At 38.1% G+C, this 17,651-nt stretch overlaps 1 protein-coding gene across 1 annotated transcript in view; it reads right to left on the bottom strand.

Moving 5' to 3' along the window:
* Positions 1-1,339: 1,339 nt before the first annotated feature.
* DUSP12 (dual specificity phosphatase 12) overlaps positions 1,340-17,651 on the bottom strand; it is a 17,558-nt gene continuing 1,246 nt past the window's right edge. Inside the window, exons 2-6 of the mRNA XM_006902749.1 lie at positions 12,421-12,534; positions 12,217-12,335; positions 10,293-10,389; positions 9,817-10,003; positions 1,340-1,501 (exon numbers count right to left, since the gene is read on the bottom strand). Of these exons, the coding sequence (XP_006902811.1) occupies positions 1,340-1,501; positions 9,817-10,003; positions 10,293-10,389; positions 12,217-12,335; positions 12,421-12,534 (679 nt within the window). The remainder of the gene's footprint in view (positions 1,502-9,816; positions 10,004-10,292; positions 10,390-12,216; positions 12,336-12,420; positions 12,535-17,651) is intronic.

Genomic DNA, 17,651 nt, shown 5'->3' with positions numbered 1-17,651 from the left:
GGATAGGTTGGAAGGACATAGCAATCTAGGGTGACAAAACTAACTTAAGAACTATCAGACTTTAGTGGTAATACTATGAAAAGACTATCATTGGAAGTTGCCAAAGACAGCTATGCTGGTATTTTCTCAAGAATCATAATACCTCCATACATTTTAAGAAAAAAAAAGGCCAGGCATTTTTTATAGGATTTACTGAAATTTTTTCAAGACAGAAATTAATATAATATACTTCAGAAAATTTCAGTCCCTATCACTAGATTTCAAGGTTTTGAGGACAGAAACAGTTATGTGCACATCTCTTTAACATTTACAAGCTCACAAACTCTACTATGGGCTAGTTAAACTGAGTGGAATTGATGATTAACTTTCTGGTATGATCAAATTACAGAAGTCTTCCCAAATGAAAACATGGGAATATTGTGAAAGAGTTGAGAAATTTACTTTTTGTGTTTTAGTCACTTTTCTTTGTGTAAACAACAACAACATCAAATCCACAAAGTTAGGTTCCCTCATTTAAAAATTGCACAGTAAGTATAATAATTAGGTAATCCAAATGGGCTTGTCATTGTAAAGGTCACTTTTGAAAAATAAATTCTCATTATTATGAAGCTTAATAATACTCTATTCCAAATGAGGCCAGGCATTTTTAAAAAGAGAGAATCGTCATTCAAATTTTTTCCTATACATTTAAAATTACTTCCTTTTTGGTGTTTTAAGAAGTTGTTTTACCATTGCTAGAAATCTACCTTACATGAATACATTTCTCTCTGTAGATTACTTCAGGAGGTGTCTCTAATATGCTTTTCTAAACAATTTAGTTGGTTGAGATTCCTAAACAATAACAGAACATATTTCCATTGCCTTTCTATGTTTAAAAAAAAAAATCCAGACACAAATAAAATTACTAATGTCCTTAAAAAAAAAGACCAAGAGAATAAATTTCCCAAACATGGGAAAATAAACCTGTTTTGCATTTCTAGAAGTAAAGAATATCCATTTAAACATAAGCATTTCTAATTTTTATACAAAGTTTGGTCTATCTAGCCCACATAACTAACATTTCAAAATCCAGAACTTTTAAAATACAAGAAATAATGTATGTAGAGATACAGAAGATTTTAATATTAAATGAAGTACAATGTATATAATGTAAAAAGTTGTGATTTCTATAGAATATATTCTACCTGTATAATAAACAAAGTTATCAAGGGATTTTGTCTTCTCATACTTCAAATGAAATGACGATAACCTAAAACTTAAAAAAATCTGTCATAAATAATAGTCAAAGGTAGTACATATCCTCAGTAAGTTTCTTCTGAAGCCATCAAATGTCACACATTCATATTTTTCTTGGTTCTGATCCCAAAACAAGCAGTGTTTTCAATTCGTCCACTCTATTCTTATGTATCTGAAAAGCAGGCGTTATCCATCTGCCACAAGAGCACTGTTCACCATACCAGTTGAAGGAACCCAACTTGGCACTGCATTTTGGGCAAAGAAGCTGAAATAAAGCAAATGTGTTACTTTATTCACACACATTAATACAAAACAAATAATTATCTGTGGCTCTAAAACATATGAAAACAGATAAGACAGGGTTTCTGTCTTCAGGCGGTCTATAATCTTATCACTGACAAAATACATGTGCAATTTACTCTAGTAAATTACTACAATAATTGTGTGAGAAGTATTATGTAGTACTCTGAGAGTTTAAAGACACAAGAAATGTGATTCCAGCTTGAGAGCAGAAAAGTAAAAAGCCTGAAAGGCAATTAAGGACACTGCACATAGCTTTTAAATCAGTCTGCAATTTAAGATTTCAAACTAAAATCATCAAGGATAGATAAAAGCATGCTTGAGTAGAACACGCTTAGACAGAAAAGCAATTTCTTAGGATTGTCATGTTCGATTACTAAGTGATAGTAATAGCATAGGTTAGTTCACCTCAGATTTTTAGTTCTAGAAAAACAAATGGATACTCCAGTAAAATAGATAAATCTAAAAATATTTTTATTTTCCTCCTTCTAAAGAGGTAAGGAGTTGTCAAAGGCTAGCAATTCGAAACCACCACCTGCTCCACTGACAGAGATGGGCAATTTCCTGTGCGATTTACAGCCTCTGAAAACATCCTGAAGGGTCAGCTATGAGTCAGTTCTGACTCCATGACAATGAGTGACTGAATGTCTTTGTAGCATTAATTTTTACATTTAATTTTTTAATGTTTGCATGGTATATGAGGTGGAAATTTTTATTTTTAATCTTGGGATATAGAAATCCATAAAAACTCAGAAGCCACAAATGAAAGAATGGTTAGATTTGATTGTACTGCTATGTTAGAAATTTTAATATGACAAAACCATAGATTACAGAAAAAAAATCTGTAAGGTATTAAATGTTACATTATCATCTATAATATATAATATAGCCCCTATGAATGATGAAAAAACAAGAAATATCACAGAAAAAATGGACCAAGAATGTAAATGCAATTTACAGGGAAAAAAGTTACAAATGGTTGATAAATAAAGATGTTATATAATTAAAATTGGAACGTTTTTGGATTAAAATTTAATCAGTAGAGACTGATAAAACTCTCTAAATTGTAATTTAGCAGCCCTACATTGGGTTTCCAACACTGTAACTCTTTCAAGATGAAACTGTTCATCTTTCTTCCTTGGAACAGTTAGTGACCTTGAACAACTGACCTTTTGGTTAGTGTTATACCCACTTCAAACTCATAGCCATCGAGGCAGAACCAACTCTAAATTGACCTTCCAGAGTTTTCAGAGGCTGTAAATTGTATGGCTGTGCATTTACTGCCCATCTTTCTCCCACAAAGTGGTTGGTGGATTTGAAATACCTGCCTTTGAGTTGGCAGTGCAACTCTTTACCCACAAGGTCACCAGAGCTTCTTAAGTAGGTAATAAATATTTATTATATTAAGAGGGGTAAAAGGAAAGGCAGTATACAATAAGGGGACTATCAGTACAGTATCATTAAAGCAAAGGAAGAAATGGAGTTGCTCTTAAGTGGGAAGTGTGGCTACAATAAGGGTATTGTAACTAATATCATAAAGGAAATATGTATGAATGGCAGAATGGAAAATAAATTTGCTCTGAAAACGTTCACTTAAACCATAGTAACAAAATAAAACCACCCAGAAAGTGAAAAAGTAACTCACAGAACAAGGATAAATATTTGTCTGAAAAGTGATGAAAATGCAGAATATAACAAATACAGAGGATTTCAAAGAGTAGCACATGAAAACAAAGTATTATAATAACATGTGCAAAGAGCTGGAGTTAGAAAATCAAAAGGGATGAACTCGCTCAGTCTTTCTTAAGCTGAAGGAAGTGAAGAACAAATTCAAGCCTCAAGATGCAATACTCAGGGATGCTGTGGACAGAATGTTGAATGACCCAGGAAGCATCAAAAGAAGATGGAAGGAGAACACAGAGTCACTATACAAAAAGAATTGACTGACACAGAAGAATTTTATAAAACAATATATGAACAAAAGAAAATGCAAGTAGCCATTTTGTGCCAGGTTCAAATGTGCAGATGTTTGAAAGGGAGCAAAAACAAGTTTAACCGTTCCTTGAACCCCAAGGCCATGCAAGGATGTGCAGAACGGTATGTCCCTCCCTAAAGACTCTATTTATATACTTCAATTCTGATGGCCTTTTTGCTAATTGGAAGCCTTGCTAGCAGGTGGCTCATAAATCAAAACAAATGTATTGTCTGCCTTGAGGAAATAATAAACTCAGGGCTACAGAAATCTTTCTGTATGCCTCTCCTAACTCTTTCTTTTTTTTTTTTTCTAACTCTTTCTGTTGTGTAATAAATTTCTTTAATCCATACTCCTTGTCATCCCAACCCTGTCCATTCTGATGGCAGGCTCTGTCAGAACTCACCATCAAAAAACAAACATTCTCACCACTGGGCCAATTGGCAACATGACGCTAAACGGAGAACGAGACTGAGATTGTTAACAGCTTCAGCTTGCTTAACTCCACAAACACTCTTGGGACCAGCAGCCAGGAAACCAAAAAATGAATTTCACTGGGAAAATCTGCTGTCAGGAACCTCACCAGAGTACAGAAAAGCAATGATGTCAGTCTAGAGACTGAGATGCACCTGATTCAGGTCATGGTTTTCACTGTTACTTGCTATGTATCAGAGAGCTGGACAATGACTAAGGATGACAGAAGAAGAATCAATGTCTTTGAGTTGAGGTGCTAAAGACTATTGAATATACCATGGTTGGCTAGGAGAACAGTTTTGTCTTGGAGAGGGTGAAACCAGGCTCCTTCTTGGAGGCAAGGATTTTGAAGCCACTTCTGACATACTTTGGGCATGTTGCAAGTAGGGACCATTCCTTAGAGAGGGACATCATGCTTGAAAGGGTAGAGGGACAGCATAAGAAAGGAAGACCCTGGATGAGATGGATTGACTCAGTTACTGGGGTAATGGAAGTAGGTGTATTTGAGATAATGAGGTTGGTTCAAGATAGAGCAGCATTCAGAGCTGTTGTACATAGGGTCGCTGAGTCACAAGCAACTTGACAACAACAACAAAAAAACATATTCAACAATAAAAAAATTATGTAACGTAATTAAAAAGAAATAAAAATAAACAAGTAACAAGTAATTCTTGTTGAAAATTTTGTTTTCTTCATGTTGAGATATAATCTACCTTGAAAGCTATAGTCATTGATCTTCTGCAGCAAGTGTTTTAAATCCTCTTCATATTCAGTAAGCTAGGCTGTGTCGTCTACTTAACACAAGTTGTTGATAAGTCTCCCTCCAAATCCTAATGCTGGCAGGAATATAAACCGTTGCTATTTTGGAAAACAGTTTGGCAGTACCACAAAATGCTTAACACTGAGCTACCATATGTTGTTTGTTGTTAAGTGACGTTGGGTCATAGACAACTCATACCGACCCTATGAATGAAAGACCTGAGCACTGTTTATATAGTTTCCAGAGGCAAGCCATTTCGGAAGTGGATGCCACTCCTGCTTCCAGGCTTGTTTTAATCAGGAAGCTCCACCAACCACAGTCCACCATAGATAACCATTATCGCATTTGGCACATCACTGTCACAGTGTTTAGCATCACAGCAACCACCAGTTACCTCTGTACGGTGATGCACAGACCAGTGCTATACCACCTAGAAGAATGTTTGACAGAAAACAATTTAAACCAGGCCTGAGTGCCTCATATAACCACCCAGCATTTCCACTCCTAGGCATAAATTCAAGTGGATTCAATTATGGATTGAAATTCTGCACTCTGAAAAAGATTGACTGAGGTTCTAACCCCCATACTAGTGAATATGATCCTGTTTGGAAATAGTTTTTAAATATGTATCCTGTCAATAAGTTAGACAGTGTCCCAATCCAATCTAAGTGGCATCCTTAGGAAAGAGATGAAGAAATGAAGGACACAGACATGGGAAGATGTACCCATTATAAGACAAGACAAGGCTGCAACTGCCAGAAGGTGGAAGAGAAAAGAAAGGACCTTCTACCTAGGGAATTTGGAGGAATCATGACCCAAATGATGCACTGATTTGGACTTCCAGCCCTCAGAACTCCAAGACAATATTTCCCCCCCCCCCATTTTGATGATAAAAACCTTTTCTCTTTATATTGTGATTTGAACGAAAATTTACATAACAAACTGATTTTCCATTCAACCATTTACCTACTTTATTTTATAATAATACTTGCAGTATCCACAATGTAATCACACTCTTCCCACTTCCTCTGTGGTTCTCATTTCTGTCAGTCCTCCTACTCTAACCTTTCCTGCCTTCTGAGCTTAGCTTTTGAGTACAGTTGAATTGGAACCAACTCATAGCTGACCGTCCAGTGGGTTTTCAGAGGCAGTAAATCGCCTGAGAGGAGACTGCCCATCTTTTCTCCCATGAAGCTGCTGATGAATTTGAACCATGAGCCTTTGAGCTGGCAGCTTAGCGCCTTATCACTAGGCTACCAGAGCGCTATACAGATTTATTCTATAGATATCATTAAAAGGAATTTATTAACTTAGAACAGCTCTCAGCCACAAGTTTTTCAGTATTTTGGGTATAAATAAAAATGGCACCATCTTTTAAAAAATTAATAAAATCTCAATATTTTAATTTTATTATGGCCAGTACAGTCATCCACTTTGTAATGTATTGTAAATCTTGGCTTCTATACATGTGGTTACGGAGCTCTGGTGGTAAGACGCTGTGCTGCCAACTCAATGGTACTCAGTTCAAATCCACTAGCTGCTCCACAGGAGAAAACAATCTCTTGCCATGTGATTTATTACCTCTGAAAACCCACTGGACAGTTAGCTATGAGTTCCAATTCCAAGATATTCAACAACATGCATGTGGTTAGGGTGCTCTGATGGCCTAGTGGTAAGGGATTGTGCAGCCAGCCCAATGACTAGAGGTTCAAATCTATCAGCTACTCTGTGAGAAAAAGATGGTCCATCTTGTCCCATGCTGTTTACAGCCTCTGAAAACTCATTGGGTCATCTGAGTCAGTTTTGACTTGACGGCACAAAGTGACACAACCATAATCTGGTTATAGTCTCATTATAAAGTGAGCAGCCTGTTGTATTAGTAAGGCAACCTCAGAAAAGGATGTATTTTTGAGTCACAATTTTACTATAGGGTGTGATTCAAGTCACCACTCTTGGGTCCCTTGAGGGTATTGTTTGCATCTAATACATATCAGTGCATATCAGTCAAAATTCTTTCTTGCTTTGGACCCTGCATCTGCTTACCACCCACTGACCTGCAGTTCCTGAAATGTGAGCCTAAAGTGAGCTGTCGGAACTGGTGATTTGGGATTTGCCAGCTCTTCTCTTTCAGGAAGCTTTAGTGGTGATGTAGTGTGTAGGGAGTTGAACTGCTAACCCAAAGGCAGTCAAAGTCTGGAGAAAAGTATTCCATGTTCCTTGGATTGGTCCCTCCTGGCAACATGCTCAAAGTATGTGAGTCAGAGCTTCAAAATCCTTGCCTCCAAGGAGCGGCCTAATTTTACCCTCTCTAGGACAGACCTTTTTGTTCTCTTAGCAGTCCACATTCAATACTCTTCAATACCAGTTCAATATGCTTCTCTAGCACAACTCAAAGACAGAGATTCTTCTTTTATCATCCTTAGTCATTGTCCAGCTGTCTGATGCACACCAAGTAACTGTAAAGACCATGGCTTAGATGAGGTACACCTTAGTCTCTAGACAGACATCATTGCTCTTCAGTGTTCTGGAGAGGCTCCTGACAGTAGATTTGAAGGACCAGTCCTTGGAGAAGAACATCATGCTTGGAAGGGTAGAGGAACAGCACAAGAGAGGAAGACCCTGGATGAGATGGACTGACTCAGTGACTGGAATAACGGGGGTAGGTATGTCAGAGGCAATAAAGTTGGCTCAAGATAGAGCACAGTTCAGAGCGGTTGCACATTGGGTCACTATGAGTCACAAGTGACTTGACAGCACATAACAACAACATCCCATGGACTGCCGAGAGAACAAACAGGTATGTCTTGGAGAGGACAGAGCCTCTTAAAGAGAAGGATGGTGAAACTTCATCTCATGTACTTTGGGCAAGTAGTTAGGACATCATGCTTGGAAAACTGGAGGGTCAACGAAGGAAGGGAAGAATCTTAATGAAATGGATTGACATAATGGGTTCTAATGTGGCAGAAATGATGAAGATAGCACAGGATAGGGCAAAGTTCAGATCTATTGTTCACAGGGTCTCTATCAGTTGTAGTTGACTCAACAGCATCTAACAGCAACAGCGACCAAAGGTAGTGCCTCTCTGTCAATTCAAATGCACCACCTGCTCCTTGGTGGAAAGATAGGCAGTTTCTTCCTCCTTTGTGATTTTTCTCCCAGCTGCTCTGTAAGTCAGCAGTCCACTATCTAATCTGATTCACTAGCTTCCACTGCCCCAGCAGGAAAGAGCCTACTATCAGATATGTCAAGCAGGGGTTTTAAAAAATGTCCTTTGCCTAAGGTGTGTCTGAACAAAGCCACTGTGTTTTCAATCAAGTCAAATGAATGAGGAAGTTGGAAAATAAACAAGGAAGACCATAAAAGAAATGATGTCTTTGAATGATGGTGTTGTTAAAGAATACTGAGTATACCATGGACTGTCAGAAGAACAAACAAATCTGTTTTGGAAGTAGCACATAGGGAACTGTGTTGCTAACCTAAAGGAGACATCTCTCTGGAGGTCAGAATCCATCAGCTCAGCAGCAACTCAAGACAAAGATAGATAATCTCTCCCCCCTGTGATTTACAGCCTCCCAAAAACCTGCTGAAGGTCAGCTATGTGGAGTCCTGACTTCACAGCAATGACTTTGACTTTGAAGATGGGAGAAGGATCCCTAGTGGCACAGTGTGTGTCAGGGTCTGTTGCTAACCAAAAGGCTGGTAGTTCAAACATGCCAACAGTTACATGGGAGAAACATGGGTAGTCGTCTCCCATTAAGATTTACAGCCTGGTAAACCTATGGCAGCTGAGTTAGACTCAACTGTAGTGGGTTTGATCTTGATTTAAAGATGGAAGAGAGTGCTGAGGGGAAGAGGGGTAGTTGGTATTACAGATGATAGGATGATACAGTAACTTGAGAAAAGTGGACATTTAGAAAAATTTTTTAACCTCTCTCGCATAGGGACTGATGCCTTCAAATTGTGGTGCTGGAGAAAAGTCTTGAACATACCATGGACCACCAAGAAAACAAATAGATCTGTCTTGAAGAGGGTAAAATCAAGTCTCTCCTTGGAGGCTAGGATTTTGAAGCTCCGCCTCACTTACTTTGGGCATGTGGCCAGGAGAGATCGGTCCTTGGAGAAAGGACATCATGCTCGGAAGGGAAGGGTGGAGGGACAGCAAAGGAGAGGAAGACCCCAAATGAGATGGATTGATACAGTAACTGGGGTAATGGAGGTTGGAGTGTCAGAATTAGTGAAACTGGCTCAGGACAGGGCAGGGTTCAGAGCTGCTGTACAATAGGGTCACTATGGGTCGCAGGTGACTCAACAGCACATAACAACAACAACATAGGTACTAGCTTTGTACTGATCATTCTAACAAAACTGATTAATAAATCAGCTGCAGGCTCTTTGTGTCTGCATAGTAGGCCAAACTCTTTCAGATTTTGCATTTGCCATTGCACCTGTGCAAAAGCCTGTGGCAAAGGGAGGGTGAAAAAAAGAAGCAAGTTCTGAAGTTTGCCCTTGACTGTTCCCATCAGTAGAAGATGGAATTATGGATGCTGCCAATTTTGAGTAGTTTCTTCAAGAACGAATCAAAGTTAATGAGAAAGCCGGTAATCTCAGGGGAGGGTGGTAACCATGGAAAGAGGCAAGAGGAAGATAATGCTACCCTCCAAGGTGCCCTTTGCTAAAAGGTATTTTAGCAAAATATCTTAAAAAAAATATTTGAAGAATAAAATTATCTATGTGATTAAAAAATATCTAAAGAATCATCACCTAAGTGATTGGTTGTACATAGTTGCTAAGAGCAAAGAAAGTTACAAATTAAGTTACTTCCAGATTAACCAGAATGAAGAAGAGGAAGATGAGAATTAAAACTCATTTATTTCAAATATTTTGTATAACCTCTTCAATAAAACAGGGGAACCCAAAAAAAAAATTTATTAATAAACTGACATTGGAAAGAAGTGTAACTTTCAGAAGGAATGAAAATAAGATGGCACAAAACACTTACAATTTATTTAAGATGAAAGAAGGAACAAAATATAGTTGACATAATGAAATGGTAGAAAATAAAATGTGTTTTTACCTGCCCATCCATCACTCCCAACAAAGTAGATTCCATCCACTGTACAGGTTCAATGAAGTAAGACGTACACTGAGCCCGACTCCCTGTTGTGAGCATGACAGATGGTGCCGTCCTCTTGTGAGCAAAGGCTATTGGGCCACTTCCTTCATTATGATCCAAGATGCTTGAACTTCTAAATAAGGATCGTCTGCAAGGCCCCCAAAACCCAGAAAATATTACGTGCACCCCAAAAAAATTTTAAAAATGTTAAAAAAGAAGAAACATATAGTATTTCTTAGAAAACAATGTAACATTGATTATGCTACTTTTATTCTCAACAATCTGATTACTTTTACTTTCAAAAATTTCTATTTTAAAATCTATACTATTCAAATTGAATAAATTCCCCTCAGCGAAATCACAGAAACTGAAACTTTTAATTCTTTTTCAGCTACTGAGGGAAGATAAAACCTTTCGGGGGATACGAAATATTTTACCTGCACTTTCTACATTTGTAGAGAACTTCATCTTTCAATCCTTGCAAAGTGGTGGTTGGATCAACAGCAAAGAGTTCCTGAGGTAAATTCTGTAACTCTATACAACAAAATTAAAACATACACATTTGTCAAAATCAACTGCATTTTCAGACAAAATTCAGTTAATATCAACTTGAGGCAGTGCTAATCTCAGAAGTCAAAAAGGAAGAGAATAAAAATTCCAAGATGGAGAAGTCATGATAATGTAGGGGAACACAGTGATTAAATTCTTGGGTTCTGGACAAACAATGCCAAGTTCAAATCCCAGGCATAGTACTTATAAATCATGTGACCTCAAACACATTATTTTCTAAGCCACAGTTACTTAGTTTGTTTTTAATTGGATGGCATAAAATCATTCATATATATTGTTTAATTCAGGTACATTTTCTGTTATACATTTATATACATCTTACATAATTACTATTAACCTATGCCTGTTAGTGCCACATCTTTTCAAGTCTCCACTGCTTCTTTCCTAATCCTTCATCCCCATATCTTTGACATCCTACTGATTTTCCCCTTCCCTTTTTTCTGCCTTCCCTTTTCTCCTTCCTTTTCTTGTTTTGAACATTTATACATCTCAGTTATCCTCCTATTTTCACAGTAGTGATCTTATATTTGTCCTTATGAGACTAAGTTATTTCACTCAGCAAAATGCTTTCTAGACTCTCCGATGTTACACAGTATTTTACAAAATCATTGTTTCTTAGTGCTGCATCGTATTCCTTTGTGTAAAAGTACCATAATTTCTCAACCGTTTGTTTGTTGATGGACATTTGGGCTGTCTTGATTTTTTTTTTTTTTGGCTATTGTGAATAACACTGCTATGAACATAGGTATAAATTCTCTCCTTTGTGTCTCAGGTCTGATTTCCTTGGGGTATTTTCCTAGTAGTGGAATAGCCAAGTCATATGGGATTTTTGAATTCAGCTTTTTTAGGAAATGCCAAATGACATTCCATAACAGTTGTACTATTTCATACTCTCACCAGCAATGCACAAGAGTTCCAATCTCTCTGCATTCTCATCAATATTTATTGCTTACTGTATTACTAAACTTTGCTATTGCTGCTATGGTGAGGTGGTATCTCATTGTTGTTTTGATTTGCATCTCTAATTGCTAGTGATTTTGAACAACTCTTCATGCCTCAGGTGTTTGTTAGCCCTCTCTGACTGTCCTCCTTCGTGAAGTCTTCATGTCTTTTGCTCATTTGATTGGATTATCTGTCTTTTTCTTGTGGAAGTCCTGCAGAATTTGGAACACTTTAGTTATGAGATCTTTGTCTGAAATGTCTTTGCCAAACGTTTCTTCCTAGTTTGCTTTTTATCCTACTGGAGAAAGTTGTTGCTGAACACAGGGATTTGACTTTAAGAAGGTCTCTTCTGTTAATTTTATCCTCTCCTGGTTGTGCATTTTTGGCAATAGTTGCAAGTCTATCTATTTCATAAACTAGACCAAGTCAGATTTTTTTAATTAAATAAGAAAAATAAAATATATAATCATAGCTGACCCTCCAACAGGTTTCCAGTCTGTAAATCACGAGAGGAGATTGCCCATCTGTCTCCCATGGAACAACTGGTAAATTCTTATTCCTTTCTCTGCATTGGTAGCACAAGTCCTCATCATCTAGGCCACCAGAGCTTCCTAGAATTTTCATAATTAAAATTAAATATACATGTATACAGAGAGCTCCCAGTGTTTTTTGACTTCCTGAAAAGTCAGACTTTTTTAAAGATAAACAGCATCTGTCTCAAGGGCTTGCTGAAAAGGTTAAGTGAAAAATCACTAGAAGCATTTATAGCAGGTAAACAGCACTTGGAAAGCAAAAAGCACCCAATACATACTAGTTGTTGTTGTTATTATTATTATTCTCTTTACATACCTGGATATTTCTCTGTAACCTTTTGCAAACGATACTGCTTATAAATTGCACTAGAGGTATCCACTTGATATCCCATTGCTTGATATAATTTCAACTGCCACTCGAACCCCTCATTCATCCTATAAGCACAAATATAAAGTTCACTTTTCTTTAAGTAAAACTGCTATCAGAAAAGCAAAATTATTACCATACCAAAGAACTTACTTTGCCTCTGGTTTGACAGTCTGGAGGTTTTCATAAGCTTTTTCAAAGGTAAGTTGGTCAGTCTTCATCATATAAGCAGTCACTACAGCAACACTTCGACTAACTCCTGAATGACTGAAAAAAAGACCTTTAAAATAAAACAGGAAATAGCAACAATTAAAAAACAACCCAGCCCCCTACAAGTCAGGTCAACTATATGTCCGCTTCTGTCAAAACTTTTGAGTACTGGTGTACTATAGAACAAAGGCTGAATTAAAGAAGTACAGGAATGATTTTATCTTCCATATTTTCAAATGATCTTAGGTTTAGCAACTACTGAGTTCTAGTGGCCTAGTAGCAAGAAGCTGCACTGAAATCCGAAGGCATATGGTTCAAGGCCACCAGATGCTCCGCAGGAGAAGGATGTGAAATTTCCCCTTGGGAGATTAACTGCCTCTGAAAACCCATTGGAGGATCTGCTATGGATCAGTTCTGACTCTCCAGGACACAACAACATCAACATAAAGTAATAAGCACTGTGTCAGACACTGGAAAAAGGAAAATGAGTAACAATGTTAAATATGAAGGTCTAAGTTCCTTCAGTCAATAAATATATATTGAGCTCTTATATGCCAAATACAGTTCTAGGCTAGGAATACAACAATGAACAAAACACAAAGCTCCCCCTTCTTCACATGAAATTTATTTACAAATAGGAAGAGCTTGACAACAAATGAAATATTTGTCACATATCAGAGTATGCAACCTCAAACTATAAGGGTAAGTGATATAAGGACTTATATAAGCATAAGAACACTAACTGAAAGGTCAGCAGTTTGAATCTACCAGCCACTCCAAAGAAAGAGGAGGAGGTCTGGTCCTGTGAAGTTTTATAGCCTCAGAAACTCAAGGAGGTAGCCCTTATGAGTTGGAATCAACTTCATAGCAGTAGGAAAAAAAGGCTTTTATATATGACTATGTATATAGGACTATTACGTTGGCTTAGTGGAAGGAAGCTGTGCTACCCAGCTGAAGGTAGGTGGATTGTCATCTGTGGCCCTCGGCCAGGTTCAAATTGTCTTCCTGTCAAACATTCTTCTAGGTGGTATAGCACTGGTCTGTGCGTTGCTGTACAGAGGTAACTCGTGGTTGCTGTGATGCTGAAGCCTGTGACAGTGATGTACCAACCGTGGTAATGGGCACCCATGGTGCCCTGGAAGCAGGAGCGGCATCCACTTCCAAAATGGCTTGCCTCCGGAAACTCTATGTACGAACAGTGCTCAGGCATTAAACAACAAACAACATATATGACTATATATGTCTATATATCTATCTTTTTATATATGTGACTTCTATAGCTAGTTCTGGTGGCCTAATGGCAAGAAGCTGTACTGCAATACCAAAGACATGTGGTTTGAGGCCACTGCATCACTGGAAAAGGATGGGCAATCTTCTTCCATGTGGTTAATTGTCTCTGAAAAACCCACCAGAGGGTCTGCTATAGGTCAGTTCTGACTCTACAGTACACAACAACATATTAATATATTATATTATGGTATAGTATATTATAGTATAGTATATTTAGTATATCATATCATATCATATCATATCATATCATATATAGGGGGAACTCTGGTGACCGAGATGGGCAATCTCCTCCCATGTGATTAACTGCCTCTGAAAACCCACTGCAGGTCAACTATGGGTTGGTTCCGATTGGAAGGCACACAACAACAACAACAACAACAACTTATACTAATATAAAAGACTACTACTATCATCTCCCTATTATCTTTTTTTTTTTTTTTTAAAGCGGGGGAAAAAATTCCTAGCCTTACAAAAATTCTTTGTGGTCAAAGAATTACTTTCCATTTAAATTTATATAAGTTAGGAACATTTATTATATTAAAAAGCTTAATAAAACTTGTTACTGTGTGCCACATCAAGCTAACTACAACTCAGTGACCCTATGGACAGAAACTTTGTCTTCTCTGTCATGCTTAATCCTGTTGTTGTAGTCACTGTGTCAATCCACCTCACGGAGGGTCTTCTTCCCTTGTACTGGTCCAAGCAGCCAATGGTAGTGAGCCTAAACCTAAATCTTGTCCTAGCCCTGGATATACTATTAAGATGCATAATTTCTTTTTTAAGAGTTTACATTTCATGCTACCAAAAGAAAGAGTATCTTTTATTTCCTACTGCAGTACCCATTCCTAAAACATTGCATCTACCCCCTTGGTACCAACAGACAGGAAATCAGAAGACGTACTGCATTGAGCAAGTCTGCCATGAAGGACCTCTCCAAATAATTGAGGAACAGTAATGTCAGTTTGAAGACTAAAGAGTGCCTGATTCAGGCCATGATCTTTTTTAATCATTTGCTATGCATCTGAAAGCTGGACAGTGAATAAGGATAACAAGAGGAGAACTGATATTTTAGAGCTGTGGTGTTGGAGGAGAGTACTGAATATCGCATGAACTGCCAAAAGAACAAATATACATCTTAGACAAAGTGCAGCTAGAATGCTCCTCGGAGACAAAGATGACAAAGCTTTGTCTAACATATTTTGGGTATATTGTTAGGAAAAGCTATTCCCTGGAAAGGTACATCATGCTTAGAAAGATGGAGGACAAACTAAAGAGAGGAAAACCCATAATGAGATGGAGTGACACAGTGACACAGTGACTTGGAACAATGAGTATGGCACAGGATATGACACGGTTCAGATCTGTTGTTCAGAAGGTTGCTATAAGTCACTCTCAACTCAATGGTACCTAACAACAATAAAAGACTGCTTAGCAAAGTCTGCTCAATGAAATAAATTAATAAAGGAACAGAAACTCTATTTGTTAGTATATTCACCAGAGAGACCTAGCTGAATACTAAAAATAGAAGTTTTTTTAATGTAATTTAAAGCACTGGCATTTAAGGAAAAGACAATAGTGTCAATGTATTAAGCAGAGAAATATATTTGTTCAACCACCCTTACAGATATATTTGTTCTCTTGGCCACCCATGCGATATTCAGTGCTCTTCTCCAATATCACAGTTCAAAGGCATCAATTCAAAGGTGTTGAAGAGTACTGACTATCTCAGGGACTGCTAAGAGAACAAACAAATATGAAAAATCAGAGGAATCAAGGAAATTAAGTCTAGGTACATAACTTGGAAGTGGTAAAATTCTTAAGAGTTGAATATCTAAATAGCTTACATAGTTGCTAGGTGCCTTCAAGTTGAGTATGACTCATTGCGACCCTAAGAACAACAGAGCTGAATTCTGTCCTATCCTGTCCCATCCTCACACTTCCAGACACACCAGAGCCCACTGCAGCAGTCACCGTGTCAATCCATCTGGTTGAAGGTCTTCCTCTTCCACCTTCCCTCCACTTTTCCAAGCTTGATGTCCCTCTCTAAGGAATAGCTTCTCCTAGCAACATGCTTAAAGTATGTGAGACAAAGCTTTATTTTTTTTTCCTTGTTGTGTACCATCAAATCAGATCCAACTGGCACAGGATGAGACTGCCCCTCCTTCTCCAGCAGAGCACCTGGTGGATTCGAGCCATGAGAGACAAAGCTTTATCATCTTTGCCTCAAAAGAGCATTCTGGCTGCACTTTCTCCAAGACATATTTGTTTGTTCTTTTGATAGTCCATGGGATGTTCAGTGCTCTTCTCCAACCCCACAACTCAGAGGCATCAATTTTCTCTGTCATCTTTATTCACTGTCCACCTCACAGATACATAAGTGATTGGAAAGACCATGGTCTGAATCAGATGAACCTTAGTCATCAAACAGGTATCATTGCTCCTCAATAATTTGAAAAGGTCCCTGCTGCAAACTTGTCTAGTACAGTACAATGTCTCTTGATTTCCTGTTAGTACAAAGGTATGATTGTGGATCCAAGTAAGATGAAATGGTTGACAACTTTAATCTTTTCTCCATCTATCTATAGGTCCAGTGGTAAAAATTTTTTGTTTTCTTGACATTGAGATGCAATCCATACTGAAGACAGTATTCTTATATATATAAGCCCATATGGTCACCATAGTAAAAATCAACTCAATGGCATCTAACAACAATTTCTAAGATTTTAACCACACTGATTATGCAGCTCCACATAATCATTTCAGGGGGAGAATAAAATGATTTGTTGAAATAAACAATTTTCAACCACTCTTGGCACCAGTAGCCAGGAAATTAAAAGGTGTATTGCCACTGTTAGGGACCTCTCCAAAGTACTGAAGGGCAATGGTGTCACTCTGGAGACAAAGGTGTATCTGATACAGGCCATGGTCTTTGCAATCACTTGTTATGCATCAGAGAGTTGGACAATGACTAGAGAGGACAGAAGGAGAATTGATGCCTTTGAGCTGTGGTGCTGGAGAAGAGTATTGAATGTACCATGGACTGCCAAGAAAACAAACAGATTCATCCTGGAAAGGGTTAAACCAGGCAGCTCCTTGGAGGCAAGGATTCTGAGGCTCCGTCTAACATACTTCGGACATGTTGTAAGGAGGGACCGCTCCTTGGAGAGGGACATCATGCTTGGGAGGTTGGAGGGACGGAGCAGGAGGGGAAGGCCCTCTATGAGGTGGATTGATTCAGTGACTGGGGTAATCAGGATGGAAGTGTCAGAGACAGTGCGATTGGCACAGGACAGAGCAGAGTTCAGGGCTGTTGTTCACAGGGTTGCTATGAGTCGCAAGCGACTCGACGGCACATAACAACAACAACAACAACAACAACTCTATTTCTTACTTGGGACACCTTCTTTTCCATCATCACTGCATGACAGTTGCTAGGAGAGGCTGTTCCTTAGAAATGGACATCATGCTTGGAATGAGTAAGGCCCTCAATGAGATGGATTGACACGGTGACTGCAGGAAAAGGCTCAAGTGTATCAGGGACAGGACAGAGTTGGACAGAGTTCAGATCTGTTGTTTTTTTATCGGTACTGGACTAAAAGAGGCCTAATAACAAGCAGCATGTATTTTAATTTGTCTCATAACCATTTGACAGCTGGGGATAAATAAAAGAGTGAATAACTTTGAATGAAATTATGGTGTTGGCAAAGAATAATGAACAAACCATGGACTTTCAAAAGAACAAATTCGTCATAGAAAAAGGCAAATCAGAATGCTAAGGCAAGATTTAGGAGAAATGCTGGACCAATTGGCAGCAACAGGATGGAGGGTGAAGAGATTGAGATTGTTCACAGCTTTAGTTTGCTTGGCTCCACAGTCAACACTCT

The sequence above is a fragment of the Elephantulus edwardii genome, unplaced genomic scaffold (assembly GCF_000299155.1).
Source record: "Elephantulus edwardii isolate Elephantulus edwardi_28Jun2011 unplaced genomic scaffold, EleEdw1.0 scaffold00446, whole genome shotgun sequence".
Classification (NCBI taxonomy): domain Eukaryota; kingdom Metazoa; phylum Chordata; class Mammalia; order Macroscelidea; family Macroscelididae; genus Elephantulus; species Elephantulus edwardii.
Note: the sequence above shows the minus strand (reverse complement) of the source record. Positions and strands in the feature narration are given on the sequence as shown.